At 48.9% G+C, this 17,704-nt stretch overlaps 1 protein-coding gene across 1 annotated transcript in view; it reads right to left on the bottom strand.

The window, feature by feature from the left end:
* The window catches only part of DDX31 (DEAD-box helicase 31), a 73,497-nt gene that overhangs the window by 32,663 nt on the left and 23,130 nt on the right, over positions 1 to 17,704 (bottom strand). Inside the window, exons 14-16 of the mRNA XM_086324385.1 lie at positions 16,869 to 16,928; positions 5,596 to 5,646; positions 3,948 to 4,087 (exon numbers count right to left, since the gene is read on the bottom strand). Coding sequence (XP_086180511.1) covers positions 3,948 to 4,087; positions 5,596 to 5,646; positions 16,869 to 16,928 — 251 coding nt within the window. The remainder of the gene's footprint in view (positions 1 to 3,947; positions 4,088 to 5,595; positions 5,647 to 16,868; positions 16,929 to 17,704) is intronic.

Raw genomic sequence — 17,704 nt, 5'->3', positions numbered from 1 at the left:
TGTGATGCATAATATTGGCCTCTCTTCTGGCTAACCAGATATAAAGGAGAAGTGACACTTGGTCACAGGAAAGGGAATGTTTTCCTAACCTTTCAGGAATTCGGAAGGAAGGGGACTCTATGACATTAGAGGGACGGAAGGGTGACATTACCACCAATTCTCATCCTCCCGGATACATGTACATAGGCTACGTTTAGAATCTCTTTTATGGGGATCACATCATTATTTCTTAATAAATCTGGAACACTACAGAGGCCTGCTTATTGACATATTACCTGGACTTGAGCAGAAGGCAACAAGCCAAAAAAACATTTCCGACAGTCCCTTTCGATAAAGGAGGTGGCTGAAGACCCTTAGTCGGGTAAACAAACGCCTGAAAGTGAACAGGTGGCCAATGTCTCCCGCTGACAGCGCCAGAACTCTGTCCTAATCTACCCCGAGGGACCTTCCTGACTGTCATCCCTGAATTACTCAAGGGTGAGAACCAAATGACCTCTGGCAAATGTATAGAGTTATGGGCTAACAGCTGAAACAAGAACTCAGGCTTCACTGTGAATGGGAGCCACGAGGAGCCAGGATGAGACGCTGCAAGCAGCCTCTTGGGGGAGTCTGGACAGCACACTGTCCCCCTTGGCTCTGGAAGGCCCCAGCCTTTGTCCTGAAGAAGGGCACAGAGCAGAGTCCTGAGGCAGAGACAAGGAGAACAGACTTCCCAGGGAAGAAGGGAGAGGGAAGGAAGAGTTCTAGGGCAGGAAAACAGATTCTAAAAAGATAAATGACTTTCGGGGCTTCCCTGGTGGTCCAGTGGTTAAGAATCCGCCTCCCTCCGATGCAGGGGGCGTGGGTTCGATCCCTGGTCAAGGAACTAAGATCCGACATGCCACGGGGCAATTCAGCCCTGGGGCCACAACTAAAGAAGACCCTGTGAGGCGCAGAGAAAAGCCTGCGTGCCACAATGACTCAGCGCAGCCAAAAAAGGAAAAATGCTTTTCTTGTATGTTTTGTTTTTTTTCAAAATTTAACAGCAAATTAGAATGTGAATGGCAACCTCTTCTGAGAGAGAAGACAACCCTCACTCCCTCCAAAAGGTGACTCTGACAAAGCTATGAATGAATACGTCACGTCTCTGACAGCGATGTACCTGCGCTGTGTCACCGCTTCCCCAAAACGCCCTCAGTCCCCAGCCCGCACCACTCCTTCTCGGCTGCCAGATTCAGGAAATCTTTTCACGGCAGTTAAGACTCAACCCGAGAAGGCGAGGTACATGCAGAGAGGGTAGGAGCTGGGGAAACTGTTCATAGTTTCCTGGAAAATCTATTTTTTCACGTGGGAGAAAAATGTTATGGCTATTGAATTTGCCTCTTATTCATGCCTGGAAAGCTGGAGCAAAGTAAAAACCGGAGCCCAGTCCTGTCTTTCCCTTTGTCCAGCTGCCTTGCCTCTATTAAAAAAAAAAAAAGAAGAGGAAGAAAACAAAAGGAAAAGCAATGTAAAAACTTGGGGTCAGATCCTGAAGTGAGGAGAAAGAAGGCAGGTACAGCGTTGTTCACCACCAGGGATACAGAGAACCACAATGCCAGAGGAAGGGGCAGTTTCCTCAGGCACACGGGAGTACTGTCGTGTAGCCGGGCGCCGCTCGTGGGCTGCGGTGGAGCACTGTTTACCCGAGGTGAGCAGGAGCCCGGGCTGGCCCGGAGAGGTTCACAGTGTGAAAGAGCCTCCTCCTTGTCTAAGACGCCACTACTTCTGAGGAACAGAGCAAATCAATTCTGCCTATGTATGGTTCTATCAACAGCCCTGAGTCACCCCCACCTCGCTTTGGAGAGAGAGCGCGGGATAAATTCAAGGAACTGTCTTTCTTAAGCCTGATCTAAGAGACACGCATTTCAAGGAAGCTTTCCCATTTTAATAAACCTACGGTGACTTTCATTAGAAAAACGTTCAAAGGAGAAGTGGGGAAAAGTGAAGAAGTTGGCAAATACCAAGAAGTCACAAGGGTGCAAAGACGAACTTCTGAGTATCCACTCAGAGGCGGCATGGCCCGGGTCTCTCGCTCCCTCTGCTGAAGTATGTTGTCAGGGCCAGTTCCGTGGCGCTGGGGGCGTGGAGGTGGGTGGCAATTTGCTGTGATGGCCCTTGCTGCCGCCTGCCTTCCTGAATTTTCCCTGTAATTCATCAGCCACCCCAGCATCCCACCGCCTGGCTCTCAGGTCCTCAGGCACCAAATAGGCACATACTCCTTCCTCTTCCTTTTTTTTTTTGATATTTAGATGTGTACCTTTTGGATTTCAAAAATCTTCAAGTCTGCCTTTTCCCACAGCACACTTTGGAATGACTTATTAGATTTAATTTTATTGTATGAAGTCAAAGAAACAGTCTGCATACACTTCCTCTGCAGACAGCCCTGCCTTGAACAGAAACCGGCACGTGTAACAACGCTCGGCAGTACCACAGCAGCAGACCCGATCACACTCAGGGTGACTAGAGCTCACCCACAAAATAGCCAGGGGTAGCAGAAGTAGTAGTCTTTTCTCACAAGGGAAAAGACGCGCGCCTTTCTGAAATAAACAAAAACCACTCTTTGACCTGACAGTAAGAGATGAGAGAACCGAGAGGAAAGCTCAAACTTTCATTCGGACTCTCCTGACGTGACCCCCTGGACCCATCGGGGCAGGCCCCGGCCTCCCCAATCCTGAGGCGTGGGGAGCGTGTTTTCTGAGGAAGCTGCACCCCATGAACCATCACACCGGCAACCTTGACAGTGCTTGAGAGTGCTGCAGTTGGCTGAGACGCGGGGCGGGGAGTGGGGTGCTCCCCGTGGGGACAGCCACGCACAGTTCTCCCGTCCAAGAGGGCGGCCAGGGCATGTCAGTGCAGATGGCGAGGTGACGGCGTTCCCAGTCCTGCACTTCAAGAGGAAAAGCCTTGCTACGTAAAACACAGGCTGGGCGAGGAAACCACCCAGGAACACGACCCTCCAGTGAGCTACGCTGTGCACCGCATCACCGCATGACGTCACAGCGGCCGGCCACTCTCGTGCCCAGCGTGCACTGGGCTGCCAACCTGTGCTCCAAACATGCTCTTGGCATCACTGTGCTTTGAGCAGAGGAAATGCATGAACCTAAGTAGATGAGTGTGAGTTTTTCACACATGCGTTTTGAAGCCCATTTTGAGGGCCTATTACTCCAGGTGCTGGAGATTTTACAGAAAACGTGACAAAACCACCTCGTCTCTAGGGCCCAGGTCAACACTTCCTGCTTTCATCAGGATCGCCTGGCCAGCTTGAGCTGCTGCCCTCCATCTTTGTCCTTGCTCAGGAAGATCGGGGTTGGATGGAAGCCCCCGGCCCAGGTTCCAAGCTGCCGAGCCCCATGGGGTCCCCAACCCAGGCGGAGGGAGGGGGACTGGGGCTTCACGCTGGGGGATGTGAGACACTGCCATCTGACTGGGCGCCCTTGCCCCTAAATGTGGGGTGTACAATAATTCACCCGCTCGGAACGGTTTCCTCTCTTGGCACACTTTCCAGGAGGAGGGAAAGTGATGAGTCCAAAGCATCATTTTTCTCACAGATAAATCACCTCTAAAGTCCAAAATGTTAATGAACTGCAGGAGACAAAACTCAGTGACTATAAGAGACCTCGGGGAGCTGGCTGGGAGGGTGGTGCACACTCACTTCACAGTAAGAGCGATGGAGTGCAGACCTCTCCCTGAAAGAGAGACGGAGTGCAACCGCTCATTCCCTGACTCGGAGCGGCAACGCGGGGAGAGCTGTCATGTGCTGGCGGCATGAAGGGTTTTAGTCTTTGCCACTGGCTATCCTGGGACTCATTGAGGGATCACAAGGGTTAATGGCTCTTCGTCAGCTTACAAGGCCCAGCCACTGTAAGAAGCGACAGAAAGTTAATTAGGAGAGATCAGCGGAAACCCCGTTCAGGTTTCTGACTCACTTGATTTTGTGAGAAGCCAACGAGTTGACATATTCTGCCTCCGAAGGAGCCAAGACGAGCAGGCTGCTCCCATGGCAGCCAATCCGGGCCGTTCTCCCAATCCGGTGGATGTATTCGGCAGGTGAAGACGGAGCGTTGTACTAAAAGAGGGGCACGAAAATGAAGGCATTCACAGATCAAGGGATTGCCATTAATTGGAAGTGCAATACCCCTCACCTGCCTCCAGGTATCCCAAGAATTAAATCCTGGTGCTATGGTTACCCCACCACCATCACAAGGAGAAGTCACTCAACCCTGAAACTCCCGGCTTCATTGGAAATAACAAGGCTCCAACACGCCAACAGGAACAGTGGCCAAGTTTCAGATAAACGAGACATCTTCCCGTCCCAATATCTCCTTTTTAATTTCACTTCTCCACAGGTCTCCTCGCTTTCCTATTTGCATCTTTTCACGGAGGTGACTGGGCAAGGTGAGAATGCAGGCAGGATGGCCGCACGACCTTGGCCTACTTCCTCGAGAGACAGAGCAGTGGGGCTGCGGGCACAGAAGATGGCGCACACGGTATAGAGGGATCGGGTCCCAGCGCCTCGCTGCAGGCCCCCCAGTCCCCGTGAAGCGGGGCTGCAGGCGGATTCAGAGGTAGGTTCCCTTCCAAAGGGACACACTCTGCTCCTGTGGACAGCATTCCTGGCCCGGGAGACAGGCAAATGCTCGAATTCAGCAGAATGGGCATGCTCCCTGGCAGTAACTGGTCATCATTAACGCTAACTGACCCTGCACTCATTCTGCCCTTTTGTCCTTTGCTGCTACCCGGCTCAAACACCATGGGCTGAGATGACCACGGTGGCAGGCCAGGCATATTAAACTAATCCATACCCACAATTACAGGGGGGCACTCAATGATCAATTCTATGTGGCTTGTCTCCCACACATTAAAATCATCCTTCCTATTTCACATCTGCCCTGTGGCCGGCAGGAGAGAAGACACAATGCCTCTGGTCGCAAAGTCATTGTGTGCGGTGAGCAGAGCAGATCTCTAGCCAGTGACAATCCTGCAATTCCACTAAAATGTGAATCAACTATGACTCACGTAAACAGGGCATGTGCCCCCTGGCCCTCTCACAGAAGGGCTTAAAAATACCACTCTGCAGACTAATGAAAAGAAAAAACAAAACTGAAACCACCAGGCTCTAGGGCTAATGCCCGTACCCTCTGGCAAGGCGGCGAAGGCTGGAGGTTTGCGTAAGATGCTGTCAGGGCCTTAATTGCCCCCGCAGGTCAGTGTGCACCACAGCTCTCAGGACAGCCGAGCCAACTGTCTTCCCGACACAACGAGGCCTCCCAGGGGCCCAGTGGTTTCCGTTATTTTCAGAGTGCTGAAACTCGGGGTGTGACACGCGTTTGTCTGGGGGCTGGGGAGCCCGCCCCTCCTTCCCGCAGCTGTGCAGCCTGGAGGCTGAGCTGTGGTGGTCGGGGGGCTGGGGTAAGGAGAGACAGCAGGAGAATGGTGCAGATCAGGCTGGTGGCTGCCTGGGGACCAGGCAACACCCAAGAGGATCTTAATAATTACTCTACTTAGAGCCAAAGCATCTACTCATGATCGTAGGTTCCGGCCTCAAGCCTGCGCGATAACGACGAGAGAGGTTACCTGGACAATCCATGTGACTTGAGGGAGATCCAAGCCCCGAGCTGCAATATCCTTCAAAACAGAAAAGAACAAAACATGGCTTAGGATGGAGTTTCTCAACCTTTTTGGGGTCCTGGGCCCATTTGATGATCCAGTGCAAACACTGAGGGCTCATCCCTGGGAATGTGCACAGGCGTGCATACAACTTCAGGAACCCACTGGTGTCCACCTGTGGGTAAAATTCTGCTTTAGGGATGAGTTCTACTGAACCTGTGGTGAGGCAGCCACAACCCACTTCACTGCAAAGTATCACCTGCACGCAGACCGGAGAACTGGAACGAGTCACGGGCTGCTGTGTCGTGTTAAGAATTCAGAGAACTGCTGGCATGTTTTACATTTTATCTGAAACACCCCTTTATGGTGAACACGGTCATGGGTTATTGCCCATGCCTGGTCTTATCAGCAATGCTGAGCGATAATGTGCTTTGAGGCAGGATTCTGGAAGGTCACCCCGAGGTACGTCCTCATGGGGGTGAGCCCCAGAGTCACTGACCAAGGACGCTGCTCATGGGCCTTGGAGAGCAGGAAGGACCGAACGATGCTCCCTCTTCTGATAGGTGGTTACAATCAGAACACCGGCCAGAGATTTAAACAGACAGACACAAAGTATAAAAGCAATGGAGACTGCTTTTTTCCTTTGAGCTGGCCACTGTCTCAAGAGCAAAGACTCCGCTCTCTGGTATGTCTGGCCACTCTGGCAGGGAGACTGGAAAATGGGAATCTTTCCATCTTTGGCAGTAAACACACAGCCAGCATCCACCTCCAAGGGCAAGCCACACCAAGAGCAGCCCCAGGCAGCAGGCTCTGAGCACTCGCCATACATGAGAACACTGTACCTGCGTCATCTAGACTCATCGTCAAAATAACGCCTCAAAACAGAGGGGAACCAAGATTCAGAGAGGTTAAGTAACTTGTCCAGGGACACAAAGCTAACAAGCAGAGGGTAGCCCGCCCACCCAAGTCTGCTCTTTTCCAAGACCAAATTACACTGCACGGTTCCGCCATCAAAGAAGATGCTGTGTCCCGTATACACGGTGGGAATGCAAAATGGTGAGGAATCTGGGGATATCCAGAAAAATTACACATGCACTTGCCCTCTGACCCAGAGCGATCTCCCCTCTAGAAATCCATCCCAAAGGTACACTGGTGAAAACGTAAATGACCGATGCACAAGGCTATTCATTTCAGCACTGCTTATGACTGCTGGTCTGGTGAACACCCCAGTGTCCAGCAGGAGACAGGCTGAATAAAACATGGCAATAACCACCACACAGAACAGAGCTACAAAAAGATGGAGGCGCCACCACACTGATATGGAGAACGTCGGGGCTACATTTTGAGTGCAAACAGTATGCTTTTGCATAAGGAGTGGAGAAAATACAAATATACTGGGCTCATATTTCAAAAGGAAATACTGGAGGGAAAAACCCCAAAGCTTATCAAAATAGTGAGCTACAGGGAAAAGAAGAGAACGGGGGGGAGGGGACCAGGATGGGTCCTGTACGCCGTTAAGGCCCTTATAATTTTAACCCTGAGACCATGTTTCAATGCAATTAAAAAGGAAGACAAGCTGCTGTCATGCAACAGGAAGGACAAAGCGTCACCCATGACATATTCTTGCCAAAACACAAACAAAATCCTAAGACTGGAATCTAAACGAATGTCCACACCTACTGCGGGGAGGGAAGAACAAGGTAAACAGCACCTTAAGGACACAACTAGGCAAATGCGGGATGTGGGGTATTTATTCTAAAGAACAACAGTCTTTCTTCAGCTAAAAAATCCAGGGAACAAAAAGGAGGGTAATAAAAATAGAAGACTTCCCTGGTGGTCTGGTGGTTAAGAATCTGCCTTACAATGCAGGGGATGCGGGTTCAATCCCTGGTCCAGGAACTAAGATCCCACATCCCATGGGGCAACTAGCCTGCAGGCCACAACTAGAGAGTCCGTGTCCTGCAAAGATTCTACGCGCTGCAACTATGAGGGGGCTGAAGCACCCAAAGAAATACATAGAAGACGTTAGGCAGATGGATAAATGGACAGACGGACAGACACTCCAAGAACACCTGGAAGGAGGTTCACCAAACTGTCAGCTGTGGTTATCCCCGGGTCCAGAGGCTTGGGGCCATTATAGGCTACCGCTCCAGTATACTTGGGCTTCCCTGTGGCTCAGCTGGTAAAGAATCCACCTGCAGTGCAGAAGACCTAGGTTTGATCTCTGAGTTGAGAAGACCCCCTGGAGAAGGGAACAGCTGCCCACCCCAGTGTTCTGGCCTGGAGAGTTCCATGGGCTGCATAGTGCATGGGGCTGCCAAGAGTCGGACACGACTGAGTGGCTTTCACTTCCACTCTTTGCAGTTGCCTGTGTTGTCTGCTTCGTTTTTCTTTTGACAATGAATGTATATATTATTAACCCCATTTTTATTATAGAAAAATTTAAACCTACAAAAAACCCACAAGAATAGTACCACGAACACTTGTCAACCCTTCCCCCCGATTCACCAACTGCTAAACTGTCACATCTGTTTTTTCCTCTCTGTACAGTCACATTTTTCAGAATCCCCCGAAAGGAAGTTGTAAACATGATGACATCTCGCCCCTCAAACCTCAGCACAGATCACCTCAGTAAGAGGACATTCTCCTACCAGTCGCAACACTGTGGGCACACCCAAGAAACTTAGAATAACTTTATTTTCCAATAATCAGCCCATCTTCAAGTTTCACAATCTGTACCTAAGATGATTTTTATAATAGGTCAGTGAAAAAGTAATTGTGATTTTAAGTCATTGTAACTAGGCTCAAACACATCTTTATTAATCAAAATAGGAACCACTGAAATCAACACATTTTTGCCAATGAGAAATAAGTTTGTTTATTCCTGTAGTGTAAAAATTTGTGCTTCGGGATTCAACAAACTCTTGGAAAGCATTCTCTGCCTTCTGTTGGTTGTGGAAGTGTTTTCCCTGCAAAAACTTGCCGAAATGCTTGAAGAGGTGGTAGTTTGTTGGCAAGAGGTCAAGTGTACATGGCGGATGAGGCAAAACTCCGTAGCCCAATCTGTTCAACTTCTGAAGTGTTGGTTGTGTGATGTGTGGGCGGACATTATTGCAGAGAACTGGGTCCTTTTTGTTGACCAATGCTGACTGCAGATATGGCAGTTTTCTGGACATCTCATCAATTCGCTGAGCATACTTCTCAGATGGAATGGTTTCACTGGGATTCAGAAAGTTGTCAATCAGACCAGTAACAGACCATCAAATAGTGACCAGGACCTTTTTTCGGTGCAAGTTTGGCTTTGGGAAGTGCTTTGGAGTTTTTTCTCTGTCCAACCACTGAGCTGGTTATCACCAGTTGTCATATAAAATCTACTTTTCGTCATACGTCAGAATCTAATCGAGAAATGGTTCACTGCTGTTGCATACAGTAAGAGAAGATGACACTTCGGAATGATTAATTTTTTTTGATTTGGGGTTAGCTCATGAGGGACCCACTTATCAAGCATTTTCACCTTTCTAATTCGCTTCAAATGCCTAATGACCATAGAATGGTCGACAGTGAGTTGTCCCACAATTTCTTGTGTAGTTTTAAGAGGATCAGCTTTGAAGATCCTCTCAATTGGTCGTTTTCAACTTCTGATGGCCGGCCACTGTGCTCCTCATCTTCAAGGCTCTCGTTTCCTTTGCAGAATCTTGAACCATCACCGCACTATACATGAGTCAGCAGTTACTCGGCCAGATGCATTGTTGACTGCAACTTGTCTCTGCTGCTTTACGACCTATTTTGAACTTGAATTAAGAAAACTGCTTGAATTTGCTTTTTGTCTAACAACATAGCCCTAGTCTAAAATAAATATAAAATACGCAAGTAGTGTCATTAGCAGAAAAAACATAAAGTGAGAAATGCACATTAAAATGATGTATAACGTTACATTTACTTAAGAATGCATCCCAACATCAAAGAGCAAAGTTCAACAATGCAAAACTGCAATTACTTTTGCACCAACCTTAATCGTTTTCCTTCCCTAACCCTGGACTAAAGCCTAGATCACTGTGTTCTATTTTTATTACAGCCATCTAGCCTTCCTTATTGTACTGTTCATGGGGTTCTCGCAGCAAGAATACTGGGGTGGTTTCCATTCCCTCCTCCAGTGGACCACATTTTGTAAGAACTCTCCACTATGACCTGTCCGTCTTGGGGCACCCTGCATGGCATGGTTCATAGCTTCACTGAGTTATGTAAGCCCCGACGCCACAACAAGGCTGATCCGTGAGAAGAGGGCAGCAGAGGATGAGACAGTCAGATAGCACCACCGGCTCAATGGACCTGAACGTGAGCAAATTCCAAGAGATAGTGGAAGACAGGGAAGCCTGGTGTGCTGTAGTCCATGGGGTCACAAAGAGTTGTATACGACTTAGCGACTGAACAACAGCCTTCCTTAACCTAGAATGGTGTATTCCTGCCCTTAACATTTACTTTTTTTTTATAACAGTTTTTGAGGAGTCCAGCTGTCTGGAGGCACATCCCAGAATCTGGAGTTTGTCTGACTCCTTGCGGCAAGATTCAGGTAGAGCGTTCTCGCAGACACCACCAGGGTGGGGTGTGCCACCCAGCACTTGACCTCAGGAGACACAGTCTGTCCTATGTGGGGAAGCTGGGCTCAGTCGCCGCAGCAGGTGGCAGCCACCCTCCCCCTCCCTCGAGGAGGGCCCTTTCTCCTTGTGATGAGTGAGGGAAACCCTGAGACTGTTTCCCAGAACCTTCTGCCCAGTGGTTTTTGCATTGGTCGAGGTCGCTTGCCTCTATCAGTTGATACCCTGATGGCTACCAGACGAGGGCTTCCTAAGCCTACGACCGCTTCCATTTCATGACTGGCACCCCTCTGTAAAGGACAGCTCTTCTGCCTCTCCCCTCACTTTTCAGTATCACTAAGGATTTACTTGAATATAAAGCAGCTTTTATTTTTTTTTGGCCACACCATATGGCATGTGGGATCTTAGTTCCCCGACCAGGGGCTGAACCTGCACCTCCTGCACTGGATGGGCAGTCTTAACCACTGGATCACCAAGGATATCCCTATAAAGTTTCTTAAAAGCCAACTCAATGCAAAGTTCTGCAAGAACCACATTAAAACATCACTCCCTGATCTTCCAGGGTCAGAGCAGGACCAGAGGAAGACACTCCCCGTCACCTGAGCAACCAGAACGATACTGGTGGGCAGGTCAGGGCGGCCTGCCTTCTTGCTGATTGAATCCCACCTGGATTGCAGTCCCCTCTGAAGGGTGGAAGAGGCTGCATTTGTGGGTGTTACGTAGACGTTTCATGTAGTAGAAGTGCGTCAACCACCCAGGAAGTGTTTCCTGACAGCTCCCAGGTGCCCTGAAAGCTGAAGGCGGATGTTCCGGGGCCAATGCCTCTGAGAACACAACTCAGAGTGTTCTCGACACAAACCAGTCACTGTCTTTAGAGAAACTGTCAGGCTCTTAAATCTGCAAAGCTCTCGTGAAGAAATGATTTATTTCATTTAGGCACTCTGCAGTGGGAGAGGCATGGCGACAATGGCTGTCTGAGATTTAAAGACAGGCTTTGTAAAAAATTTAATACTCATCGGTTTAGTAAATCCAACTAAGAAACACAGATGGAACTCTCACATAGCATGTGACGTTCAGGAAAATCACTCCGAGCACAAACACACTGAATCAGTGAGTCGGGGGGCTCGGCAGCCACCGCCATCAGACCATTCACGGTTCTCCCACTCGGGCTGGGCGAGCCAGCCCAGGACACCAGGCTGAGAGGCTTCCGCTTCCCATGACTCTGGGTGTTGGGGAGGGGTCACCTCACAGCCAGCCACTGCTTGGACTCAACCATGCTGTTTCCTTCAGCAATTCTTGGCAGTCTTGGCCAGGGCTACACTGAGGGTCGGAGGGACGAACGGGGAGAACTGGACTCCAGGACCACCGAGGCAGCCATCCAATCTGGGCAAGTCAACTCTGCTCTCCAAGCCTCAGTTTACCCACCTATAAAATGGCTGCAATTGATTTATCTCCCCAAGTTGCTGTGATGATCCAGTGAGACAGTGGACATGAAGTGTCTTGAGAATCATTGATCTGAGTGTTCTGGCTGGTGATGAAGTAGGAACAGGCATGCAGGCAAAGAGGTGGGGCTGTCAAAGCTTCTGGGTTCTCTTCCCAGCTCACAGCCTGTCACCCGATGTGGGTAGAGGACCGTGGAGGAGGGGGAGACGGCTCCATCCTCCCGGATGCTGTAGCAGGACCAGACCAGACCAGGAGACTCTGACCTGCACAAGACGTAGCCGAGACTCCAGTTCTGCGCCCGCCCTCAGAACTTAAGATCCAACCCACCTATATTCCTTTAACCTAATTCAGATGAAAGAATCACTAAAGTCAGTTCTGAAAGACACTCGCGGGCGAGGCCTTGAAGGCCGTGGGCTGACAATTGGCTGCCTCCACGAGACCAAGGGGTACAGATGGAAGGCAGCTTGCTCAGGTGCCAGCCTGTCAGTTGGATTAAAATGACTCATTTATTTACCCAAGAACCTCACAAAGTGCTTTTACTAACAGAGAGAGGGGGCCTGTGGCTCTCTGAGCAAGGGACGCAGCAAATTCGCCTCTGCTGCCTTCCCGGCCTGCCAGAAGTCATTACTGCCGTGTGTGGAAAGCCATCAGCGGGTTCCGGGCCCCCGTCGTCCAGGTGACAGATTGGGCTGCGTAATCAGAGGGGGAAGGAGAGCGCGCAGAAGCTGTCAGAGGCGCGAGAGCTTGGCTGGAGCCGCCAGAAATCTGGCAACATGAGTTAGCGTAACTGAGTCAACAGCCGACCGTCTCCAAATGATCTCGCCGTGAACAGGGATGAAATACGAGCGGAAAAGATAAACTTCACCTAAGAGGCATAGGCCAGAGAAAACCCAGAAAGTCTCCATTTCTTGGGGACAGCGAAGGGACATTCTTGGGACATGTAGAAGCATCCTTTGTCTCCTGGCCACCTGGCACTGTGGAAATTTCCCAGGAGGAAAGGAAATTAAGAAGTCCAGAGACCTAATGGTGTGATTCAAGAAAAAAGAGGGAGAGAGAGCAGATGAAGGAGAGAAGCACGGGTGCTTTAGGTCTCTTCTGAAAAATAAGGCACGTGTGGACAACCACACACATTCCAAGAGAGGCTCAGCAGCGACGCGGGTGGAGCCGAAAGGGCCTATCCTTGCCGGGCGAGGGGAGGGGGGGCGTGGAGAAGGCCACATAACTGGGTACCACCAGGGACAACCAGGGAGGGCCACCCATCAGCCCTAAAACCAGAAGTCACATACTGGGGTTTCTCTTTCCCAACTGCTCGATTTAACAGTGATGTTCAAAACCTCTGGCTTCGGGTAAATGCTTCACTATGAGCCAAAGGAATTAGCATGAAGGTAAGCCCATCTCCTCTGTCTGGTTCTTCTGATTTCTTAATTTCATTGAGGAAAGTGGACTCTGAACTTTCAAATGACTCCTTCCTGCTAGTACTTTGCTCCCTCCTTACCTTGGCTTCTTTAGATCCAGTTTTCTAGAAAAAGCTAGAAAATTACACAGAATTACATTCCAAGTATGTAAGAACTCTTCTTTTTCAGATTGGTCTCTCCTGCCCAAGTATCCTTTCACCTCTGCCCAGACTCCACGCCACTGCGGTCACATGTGTACCGAGAACTCATGTTATATAGTCATGTATCAGGTCCCAAAAGACTTCATGAAATTAAGACAGTCCTTGCTTTAAAGATGTTTATAATTAAAACACAGACACACACACCCTTAACTTCCTTCACCACAGAAAAAATACAATGGAGGGGAATGGAGAGTAGGAAGGTACTTTCTAGAAGAAAAGGAAACAGCAGAATTGTGAGCTTTCGTGTGGTTACACCAGAATTCCCAACCTTTCACACAAGACATTCAGCCTTTTGGCCTTGTTAAAAGAATCTTGGGAAAAATCAAAATGGCAAGAGAGACGGTACAAAGGCGGAAAGTCTCCACGCAACAGTTAACAACATGGGTCTCCTTTATGTGAAGACGTGAGTCTCCATCTGCCTTGTCCTGTGGCCCCACTGCTCATTAGCACCCAGGAGGCTCCCCGAGCAGTCAGAGCCTGGTGAGCAAGACCGCTGCCGAAGACGCAGTGACAACGCTTCCCCAACCCAGGCACCACCTATCACAGCCAGCGAGTCTCAGACGCCCCAAGTTTCAGGCCACAGCGACCACAAGGGGCAGAAGAAGGAGGAAGACTGAGCAGGAATGAAGAACTTCATATCATCGGGGACCCGGGCTGGCATCCTGGCTTAGAAATGGAGGGAAACGAGCCCCCACCCGGCTCTTTTCCAGTCATTTCTTCAAGCAGAATAAAGAAGAGACTGGTAGAGGCTCAGCATACTGAACACGACCTGGACCAGCAAATGAACACTGAGGGGCTTAGAGAAATCAGATGATGGCAAGAGGGTGCTTTTCACATGACACTGGGGCCTGGTAGGGGGCAGAGGTGTGGGGTGCCGCGTGTTGCCAAGCCAACAGCGCCCATCATCTAGCTGACACCCCTGCCTGCAGGCAGCAGCCAGGCTGAATAAGCAAAGCCACCATGTGCTGTGACCCCACCGAGAGCTGCACTTCAGAAAATGATCTCTGCTTCCACAGAGCTGCTGGAAAGAGACAAAAACCAAAAACTGGACTTAAATAACTGGAGTTTTCTTTGAGACTTGGAGCTCACCCACATCTGTGAAATACACGGTTGTATTTGCTTACCTTGGGAGACTTGACAATTTCCCACCAGGGACATTTCCAGCATCTTAAGGGTCAAAGAAACCACTTTGTTCCAGTCCTAACCCAAACTCCAACACATGGGGTCTTGCTGCCTTCTGTTTTAACATAGGTGATCTCCAACGTTTACTCTTCAGATAACACCATGGATATGAAAAAATAAACTTATTCCCAATGAACACTTAAAAAAAAAAGTCACAATCCTTTATAGGAATGTTTACGAGAATCCCATGGGTAAAACTGAATTTTCATTATTTTTTTATTGAGGTACAGTTGACTTACAATGTTGTATTAGTTTCTGGTGTAGAGCAAAGTAATTCAGTTTACGTGTGTGTGTGTGTGTGTGTGTGTATACACACATATATTCTTTTTTATATTATTTTCCATTATGGTTTATTACAGGAAACTGAATATAGTTCCCTATGCTATATAGTAAGAACTTGTTGTTCATCTATTTTACATATACAGTTTGTATCTGCTAATCCCAAACTCCTATTTTATCCCTCCCCCACTCCCTTTTGATAACCATAAGTCTGTTTTCTATTTCTGTGAGTCTGTTTTGTAAATGTGTTCATTTGTATTGTATTTTAGACCCCACACGTAAGTGATATCATATCTGTCTCTCTCGGTCTGCCTATCTCACTTAGAATGATCGTCTCTAGGTCCACCCACGTTGCTGCAAACGGATGATTTCATTCTGTTATGGCTGAGTAGTATTCCCTAATGAACACGTATATTAATGTCAGCCTCAGTCTTTAGAAAAAGATATATATCAGGGATTCTCAACACTGATCCCCAAGTATCCACCCATTTAACCCACAAATACCAGTGCCTACTGCACACTGCTCTGTGCCAGACGCTGGGACAGGACTGCAAACAGCACACAGCCCCCGTCTTCACAAGCTTGTGGTTCGGTGGGAAGACACTGAGGCCAGTTGGGAGGAGCATCACTAAGAAACGCAGGGTGCCCTGGCAGTGCCTCATGGGGAAGCACGGGGGCTTCTGTTTCCAGAAAAAATGACAATGAAGCTGAGACCTAAGAAGGGGTGAGTCTAAGTCAGGGTGGGGTGTCTCAGGAGGAGGGAATTCACGTACTAGAGCCCTGAGGCCAGAAGGAGCCGAGAGAGGGGCCTGTTTGGCTGAAGGATGTGGAGTAAGAGGGAAGTGGGGACACAGGGGAAAGGCAGGAGTCAGGCTCCAGAAGTGTCAAGGGACATAAGATTCTTAACAAATTTCTGTGCCAAGTAGACTGTCTGGACCTATCTTCTCTTTACACCACATCAGGCATGTAAAGATGGTTTAGGATAAACACAAGCATCTGACTTGATGGGGGTCATAAATACAAGGGCTACTTGGCCAGACTCAGACCTCCTTTGGAGGCAAGTGTTCCAGCAGTCGCTGCTCTAAGATCTGAATCATCAGGGCCAGCGGAACCACTGCTGGGCACACACACATGCACGCACACACACACACGTGCGCGCTTGAGAATCGTCAGCAGGTAACCAGGCAGGCCTGTCTTGTAGATCATATGTACATACACACAAGTAACAAAGTTGTACTCGCCCACAAACTCTCCATTTGGAAAGAAAACCATCTCTATTACCTTCAAAACTAAACAGAAAACGAGGGTTCCTTTAAAAGTAATTGTAGTAAGTGAGGCCTAGAGAGGCCTTCAAACAGCCAACTGTCTTTGTTTCTACCTCCCACTTGTTCACGGGGTTACTAAATCCACGGTGAGATTTCATTACTGTATAGATACGAATTTCTCAAACAACCGCTGCGGATTAAGTTACATCTTTCGAGATGGCACACATGGGGAAGGCATTTTAATCTTGGGAGCAAGCAGCACCTTTGGTGAAGTGAGTCCCTGGAGAAGCGGGGACGTTGAAAGTGTGTTTCCAAGCTTGAAAGAGCACAAGAGATGTGCAGGAAAAAGGTCAGAGCGGTGCTGGAGAGGCCAGCTAACCACAATTGTGAAGACTGAGGCCGAGTGAAATGGCTCTGAAAACTGCAGGGCAAATGGCAGGTTTAAACAAGAGCGCAGAGAATCTGTCCAAGCTCGTCTATTTTCCTTTAAGAAAAGGTGAGCAGAGGCAAGCAGAGTGATTTTGTTGTGAAAAGGCTTTCTCAGCTCTAATTACTCCCGATAGCTGTAATTTACAAGTTCTTGGTGGATAGAAATCACCAAGATTCACACATTTTCAGACCAACAGCTGCCACCATTAGTGAGCAAATCGCCGAGTCTTCTGGGCAGTGGCAGCCCGCTACCCATGGCAGTGGGGTGACAAACCAGGAGGGCAAGGAGACCAGCACGCCCAGTGGCCCCCAGGATCCCTGCTCCCGGTAGGGCCGCTGACTGCAAGGCAAACCGTCTAGAGACAAAAAACTGCAACCACCACCACCACCACCAATTTTCAACCTTCCCACGGAGCACAGAGCGATACATACCGTGCAAAAAAGAATGCCTGTTTTGGAATGCGTGAAATCTTGAAACACTGCTGTTCTTTCCTACAAAAACAAGAAAAAATAGGGTCTTTATAACTCAGCTCAACGCCAGCTAGGCAGTGGGCTTAGATTCTCACAAGTCTCCCGACTTCCTAATATTGTAACCACTTCGAGGCACAGAAAGGTTTTGCCAAGGAAAAGGAAGAAGTGGATTCTTCATATCATCCAACAAGACCCTGTTCCTACAGCACTAGGCTTCTTCCAGACACAGGCAAATAATGGAGAGCAGCACGTTTCATTAAGATAATGCAGGGAGAGGGGCACACCCTCCAGAGATGGCCAACACTAAGAGTAGGGGTGCCAAAGGCAAGTGCCTGCCCTTGGAGGTCCCAACTCAGAATTTATTCTAACACCTTTTCTACAGGTGGTCTGGAGAATGAACAGCAACCAACCTTTCCTATAGAGAGATTTTTTTTTTAATTCATTTTTTAAAAGATTATAAAATTGTTAAGAACCATGTCTTAACTTGAGAAAAATATTTCAATTCAAAGGAAGAAAATGAAATCATCCCACCTCTCAAAACAAACCATACAACATCATGAGGCTCCCTCTGAGGGCTCCTACTGAGGGCTACCAGGTACCAGAGCTGGCCTGCGCTCTGTGTGTCTGAACGTACCCGATCTGCACAGGTACTGCCACCACCCCCCGTGCCAGTGGGAGAAACTGAGGCATAAGAGGTTAAGGAACTTGCCTCTTAATGTGCATCCGCTGTTAGTAAAGGGCTGAACTGGTTTCTGAACCCTGGGAGTTCATGGCTTCTCCGTGGAGTCAAAACCAAA

Source organism: Bos grunniens, chromosome 11 (genome assembly GCF_055505025.1).
Source record: "Bos grunniens cultivar Pamir isolate PY7600 chromosome 11, Bosgru_T2T1.0, whole genome shotgun sequence".
NCBI classification, from domain to species: domain Eukaryota; kingdom Metazoa; phylum Chordata; class Mammalia; order Artiodactyla; family Bovidae; genus Bos; species Bos grunniens.
The sequence above is the reverse complement of the archived record's forward strand: the minus strand, read 5'-3'. Positions and strand labels throughout refer to the sequence as shown.